At 48.2% G+C, this 7,176-nt stretch overlaps 1 protein-coding gene across 1 annotated transcript in view; it reads left to right on the forward strand.

Moving 5' to 3' along the window:
* The window catches only part of HECTD4 (HECT domain E3 ubiquitin protein ligase 4), a gene marked incomplete at its 5' end in the record, with an annotated part of 148,680 nt that overhangs the window by 112,870 nt on the left and 28,634 nt on the right, over positions 1-7,176 (forward strand). The window contains 5 exon segments of the mRNA XM_027771636.1: positions 1-73; positions 932-1,137; positions 1,425-1,555; positions 1,840-2,045; positions 4,208-4,387. The exon segment at positions 1-73 is cut by the window's left edge and continues 10 nt beyond it. Of these exon segments, the coding sequence (XP_027627437.1) occupies positions 1-73; positions 932-1,137; positions 1,425-1,555; positions 1,840-2,045; positions 4,208-4,387 (796 nt within the window).

Genomic DNA, 7,176 nt, shown 5'->3' on the forward strand with positions numbered 1-7,176 from the left:
CCTGCTATTCGGGACATCACCCTAGAGCACCTGCAGCTGCTGTCCAATCAGCTCCTTGCTCCTCCCCTCCCAGGTAAACTTGGCTTTGCTGCTGTCCTCCTGAAATAGCACCAGAGTAGAGTGGAAGGACCAGCCTATGTGTATCTGCCAAATGTGGGGCCCTGGGCAAGCTCTGATGTTGTTGCACTCCCCTGGTGAATGCTAAGTGATGAAACCACCCTTGACCCGGCCCAAGATGGAGAGTCTTCCTCTGGTACCTCAGCCCCCAGCCTGCTCCTCTCATCTGTTAGCAACTAAGATGGGAAAAGAGGTGAGGGAGCAGGGGGCACCCTCCAAAGCCCACTCTTAGGCAGCACTCGAAGCCTAGACAGCCTCTCAGGGAGCTGCCTTCCAGTTTATAGCCATGGGGCCCAGCAGGGTGTGTGTGTATATGGCTTCTCTCCCACCCAGCTAAACACCAGGGTCCACTGGCCCAGCCCAAGAATTTCAAGGCTCTTAGACACACCTGGAAAGCTGCAAGTGTTTGTGGAAAAAACTTCGCCAAGATGGCCTGACACATTTCTTTACATACTGCACTCTGAGGCCTCCTAGCAGTTGCTCAGTTCAGTTCAGGGTGGGCCAGGATAGACAAACAGATCAGGCCCTCAGGAAGCCCAGAGTCTAAGCAGCCCTACTTCCATCTGTTTAATAGACTTGGCCCTTTACCTAAGATCTTACCTAGGGAAACAGCTTCGCTGCTAAACAGAAGTTTAAAGACCACTCATCTCCCGAACCCGACCCCCAGGACCTGATTGGGAATGTCTGTTATCTGGGACATGATACCCCACCCAGTCCAGGTTGTCTACACAGGTCGCTCATTGTGTTCCTCAGGCTCCCATGGGCATAGGCTGCTCTGGTTCTTATAAATGCCTGTCCTCTTTCCTGTCCCCAGATGGCACCATCAGCTCCAGCTCCATCCTCCTGGCACAGTCCCTGCAGCATTGCATCCAGGCCCAAAACTGCTCTGCCACGGACCTCTTTTACCAGGGAAACTCCCAGACGGTGAGAGAGTGGCTGAATGTGGCCATCACCCGGACCCTGCACCAGGGCGAGGAGAGCCTCCTGGAGCTGACGAGGCAGATCTGCTCTTTCCTGCAGGTAGAATTCTGAAGCCAAGGGCCCTTGCCATTTCTAATTGAAGGCCTTGCTGGTTCACTCAGAACTACTCTTCTTTCTTCCCCAATCCCTCCCTTCATCTATTTCCTTTTCTTAGAAGCTCCCCTGCTTTGCCCCATCCATAGTTCTCTTCCTCCCACGGGACTTCTTGTCTTTCTGAACCTGTTAGAACATATGCTTGGGCTGATTCCATTTGCCTCTTGAGAGAAGTTGAAACACTCCCCTTCATGTTTAGGCCGTGGTGTTCCTTATTGAATGTCTCTTTGCAGACAGCACCAGAGCAGTTCCCCTCGGAAGAGTTCCCAATTTCTGAGTCCAAAGTCAACATGGATGTTAATTTCCCTGGGGCAGCGTTTGTCGTTGTATCTTGCAAAGAAAGTCAATCTGGATTCCGCAAAGAGTAAGTTACCCATTTTCAAGAAGATGGTGATGAGGGAGAGAGAAGCTAGTGGAGTCTGGTGCATTGACAGAAAAAAAAACTCAAACTGTTTTTATCACTAACACAAATAATAATTCTCCCCATATTCTCTTATTTGGGGAATTGATCTTTATGAAGAAAGACCTCCTAAAACATGGTCAAAATGGCCTATGACCAGTTTTCATTTCACTTCCTTCTGGTGAGAAGGCATTGCTGACTCTTGCTGGCTTGTGGCTGGACTCTACTAACGTCTCTCTCCTTTTCAGCTCCTCCCTGTATAAAGCACCATGGGCGCGGGTGCTCGTGTACGGGCTTGGCCACAAAGTGAAGCGGACCGGCCAGCTGAACCTCATCGAGGCTGCCTGCTACCCTCGGGACGCATCCCCGGCCAACACTGGGCTTGCACCTCCCCCCACTGCTGACCAGTACCCATCCGTGGTCCTCTCCACGGACAGGGTCCACATCAAACTGGGTGAGTCTCCTGGACTCATGCTGAGGAGGAGCTGGGTGCATAGGATGCTATACCTGGCTGAGTTCCAGGTCTGACTGGTAAGGAGTAGACTGCTGAGGGCACTGTTTGCTAAGGCAGTAGACCAGAAGACTGCCCCTTCCTGCCTGGACCTGGCCTGGCAGAGGCTGCCTCTACTGCAGTGGGGCTTTCCTTTCCTCTCACAGCATGCCTGGCCTGTAGACTCTAGAATGATCTGAACGGAACAGCCCTGTCACAGCAGCCATCTCAGGCTGTAATAATCCCAGTCAGCATTCCTCGAGTTCCTAGTAAAACCGAATTATCCAGTGTGTACCGTGGCTGCCTGGGTGGGCTGCATGCCCATCTGCTCCCACTCTCAGTGGGAGCCCGACTGCTCACATCTCCCGGCATTGGCTTAGTTGTGGATGAGGGCTCCACCACTGTAAACCCCAAGGCTGTTGCTCCCTGTTCCCTGCTTGCTGTCTGGGGCCAGCTGACTGTTTCAGAGTAAACACAGAGAGGACAGGAAATCTTGGTCACAAGCTTCCACTGCTCTGTGTTCTTAACAAGAAAAATCTGACATATTTGCCAGAGACGATCATAAAATACATTTGAACTTTTAGCCACAAAAATGGGCTTGGTTTCTCCATAGCCCCAGTTCTTGAGACACTGCCTCTTTAGGAAGGATATGAAAGGATATTTCTTAAATGATTTGATCATTGCTAAACAGCTTCATGATCTCTTTGATTTATTTTTTTAGAGAGTTTTTTTTGCTATAGATCGTGTGCACTTGCCAGCGAGACAGAGACAGCAGAAAAAGAGAAAGTGAGAAATCATCCACCAGGGAGGATGGCCATGCCACAATCTCTTCTCCTTCATTCTTCATTCTCCCTTGGGATTTATATACACACACACACACACACACATCCCTGGTGTGATTTTCAAGTCTCTGGGTCCAGAACTCAAACCAGAGTCAGCCATGTGAGAGTCCAGCGCCTTAAGTACCACACCACCGGCTGGTTCCAATGATCTCTTTTTATTAGGGTCTGATTTTTCATAGTATTTTGCCTTCACCAACTGCTTTTTAAACTATACATTGGAAGCAGAGGGTTTCTGCCTTTCCTCTCATGCCACAGTTACCTCCAGGCGGACGTTCGCCCACAGTGCAGGTGAGCCAGCACGGCTCCTCTCGATGTGTGCAGAACGCTTTGCTGCTCTTCTGTCCTCCAGAGCCTCTGGGACAGTGTGGGGTGAGGGCATCAGGCCTTGGTCCATGTTCCTCTCATAGTAGGCAGTTTTACAGAAGCTTAGGCTATGACAGTGTCGGAAGGTAACAGAGAATCCAAACCCTGGTAATGCCTTTAGTCTTGGGGACACCCTGATAGTCCCTGAAGAAGCTTAATGGTTTTGATAGAATCACCACCACACCAAAGGACTGATTGTTTCTTCACCAAGTAGGGGACATTCCAATGAAGCATCTTTTTTTTTTTTTAATTTTATTCACTGTTGGGGCCAGCAGGTGGCGTGGTGGTTGAGGCGATGGACATTCCCATGTGGCCGACCATGGTTCAAGGCCCAGACCTGGTGGCTTGCTTTCTCACTTTCCCTCTCTTTGGTCAAATAAAAATAAATGAACGAATAAATAAAATTAAATAAATAAATAAATAATTCTTTAAATTTTTTTTTTTATTCATTGTCATTTGTTATTTTTTCTTTTTTAAAGTTGACCAGAGAAGGAAGGAAATTGAGAAAGCAAGCTGCCATGTCCAGGACTTGAACCATGGTCAGCCATGTGGGAGTCCAGTTGCCTTAACCACCATGCCACCTGCCAGCCCGACTGAAGCATCTTCTAAAGTCTGACTTCTTGCTCCCATTCTGGGCCCTGAGGCTGGCTGCACCTGAATGGGGGATGTCCAGTCTTCCCTGTTCTCATTGCTGCCCTTTGCCCCCTTGCCTCTCCCGTAAGTGGACTATCTGGAGGGGCAGTCTCCAGGACCTGCAGCCGACTCCATCCAGAATGTTGGGGGAATAGCATTGCCCACACCTCGAGCAGATGAGAAGACGGGCTTTCTAGCCAGGTTTATCCAGGTTGGCGGGTCCTTTTCTCAAGCTTCTTTGAACTAGGTACTGCCAATCTCGCGCTTACTCTTGGGCTCTTCTTCCAGGAGTGTCTCCACCTCCTGGAGCCGTGCTGGTCTTACATTCTCTGCCCCTGGAGTTCCCCCTGGCAATGGCCTTCGCAGAGCAGCTGCTGTCCTGGAAGTCGGAGGACGGCGAGGGGAAGTCAGAAGATGAGCCTGATACCATCCCAACCTCGGTCCTCCTACAGGTGGTAGAGCTGCTAGGTGAGACCCGCCTTCCCCTGAGAGCTGAGGCCAGGCAGCTGCCCAGCAGGGCGCCATCTGTGAGATGGCGGGCATTTGAAGTGGGCATGGGGAACGCTTTTCAGGTATAGCCTCAATCCCCAAATCCTTGCTCTGTGGGATATTTCTGTATTTCAAGGGGTGGCAACCAACCATAAAAATGAGATTCATTTCATCACTCTTCACTTTCGAACATAAATAGAGATGCGGTTATCATAACTTTGGGGCCAAAGGGTGGCATCGAAGTGGACAGCACTGCGAACCCTGTTAAGACTGCACAGCTCCTGAGGTTATGAAGGCCCAGAAGCTCCTGGCGTGGTGAACTCGGGAGCTGGCGTTTTACCAGTGCAGATGGCCTGACAATTCCAAACAAGTCTTGAACTTTACCCATAAGTCCCTTAAGTATTCAGGGATGAAATACTGGTTCTGTAACTTATTCTGAAATAATCAAAAACTAAGATGGGTTTATGGCTGAGTAGAGGGAGGGATAGATGTGTAATGAAATCAAGAGTAGAGCCTATTAATTTTTTTCAAATTTCTTGTATTTTGGGTTTTGTTTTGTTTTTTAATAACATGTTGGAGGAGGGAAAGTGCAACCCAGATACCTTGAGGGCTCAGCTGGATAATGTAAATGAGAACATAAAAGAGGGAAGGGGGAGAGGGGGGAATGTGGTAAACTGGAGGCCAAAAGCCCTGTCAGGGAACCTCTGAGCCCCTGCTGCTCATCGCTTTGCCAGAACCTGGCCCTGCTCCTGCCAGATTTTTCCCTTTTTATTATAAGAAAAGTCAGAAATGCAAAAAATCAAAAACAACAACAACAAAAAAAAAACTAAAGGGAAAAAAATCAGATACTTAGATGTTTTTAAAAAAAATATTATTTAGCAGATGGCATAGTGGTTATGTTGCTGGACTTCCATGTGTTTGACCACGGTTCAAGTCCCGGATCCGGCGGCTTGAAACACACCAGGTGCATATGCATGTGTGCCCAAGATCCCAGGAGGAGAATATATGAGAAGGGATCACAGCGTGGCCATGCCCCTGGGGTGTGATTTCTCTGGTCTTTTTTTTTTTTTTTTTTTTTTTTGTAGAGAGGTTTTTGCTATAGGGTGCATGCACTCGTCAGAGAGACAGAGAGAAATAGAAACAGAAAGCAAGAAATCATCTCCCAGAGGGGATGAGGACGCATGCACACATGCCCTGTGTGTGTTTTAAGCTGCTGGGGCCAGGATTCAAACTGTGATTAACTATGAGGGAGTCCAGCGACTTAACCATCATGTCATCTGCTGATCCCTTGCTTTCTGTCTCTCTGTCTTTCTCTGTCTCTCCTGAAAGTATACATACCCTATAGCAAAAATCTCTCCAAAAAAAACCCAAAAATATAAAATAATTATCTAATTTTATTTATTATTTTTTAAATTTGCTATAGGGCATGTGTACTCACCAGAGAGAGACAAAGTGAGAAAGCAAGCTGCCTGGTTTGGGACTCAAACCATGGTTGGCCATGTGGGAATCCAGTGCCTTAACCACCACACCACTTGCTGGTCCCTGACATCCAGATTTTTACATGAATCTCCCAATTATTAAATGTAGGCAACTAAGTCAGATTTTTTAAAAATACCTTGGGGGTGGCTGGAGGGAGGAAAGTAGGACCATTGTCTGTGACATGACATGACATGACTGAGGCCCATCTCCACTCATGGGCTGACACATGCAATTCTGGTGGAGAATTCTCTCCAAGGCCAATCTCTTACATAGATGTCAGATGACAGAGGCAGGACAACGGAGGAGCAGACATGAGCCCTCCTGTACCTGAGGGCCTGGCCCTGGACCCCAGGGAGATGGGAGCACTGGCTCGCAGCCTCTGTGCAGGCTCTGGGTGAGCCTGTGCGCAAGGACAGCCATGTGCTTATTTCTAATCATTTAAAATGGCATTGCTCCTGAGAGAATGGGAAGCTTAGCCCCTTGTCTGTAAGTGTGGGACTTCATCAGAGGCCCTCATGAGTCAGCCTGGCTGGCCCCGGCACTGCTACCCAGTGATCCTTACCACATATGAGACCCATCTGCATGTCACCAGGTGTAGTTTGTTCTCTTACAGGTGAGGGCTCAGCTGGCTCAGTGGGACGTGGGCTCCAGGCGTTCCCTAATAGCTGCTCGAGAGCATGGGCTTCCTCTACTCCATTCAGTCCTGAGTGACGTGAAGACGAGCAGAGAAGAGACACATTGGGAACAGAGGGGACTTTGGTATAAACGCGGGTCCCTCTTCTTGTGGGAGATGCTGCTGCCCAAATTCACTCTCGAGCCACCTTCATGGGGCTTCTGTCAGTCATGAATCATGCCCATCGGCATTTATTTAGTAGCTTTTAATGCAGTCAACTCCATTCCCAGTTCTAAGATTAAGTTTAGTTTTAAAGGAACTTTACATCACTATTTGAATATCCCTTGCTGTAACTAGAAGATAACTATAACATAAATACAAGGAAAAGAAATCATTACTGTTAGAAAATTCCAGCTAAGGGGCCAGCAGATGGCATAGTGATTAAGACACTAGACTCCCAGGGACCAGCAGGTGGTATGGTGGTTAAGGCGCTGGATGCTCCCATATGGATGACCATGGTTCGAGTCCTGAATCTGGTGACTTTCTTTCTCATTTCCTCCCTTTCTCTCTCTCATTCTCTCTCTCTCTGGTCAAATTAAAATAAATGAATGAATAAGTAAAATTAAATAATTATTAAAAAAAAAAAAAAAAGATGCTAGCTTCCACATGACTGACC

Source organism: Tupaia chinensis, unplaced genomic scaffold (genome assembly GCF_000334495.1).
Source record: "Tupaia chinensis unplaced genomic scaffold, TupChi_1.0 Scaffold000226_1, whole genome shotgun sequence".
NCBI classification, from domain to species: Eukaryota; Metazoa; Chordata; class Mammalia; order Scandentia; family Tupaiidae; genus Tupaia; species Tupaia belangeri.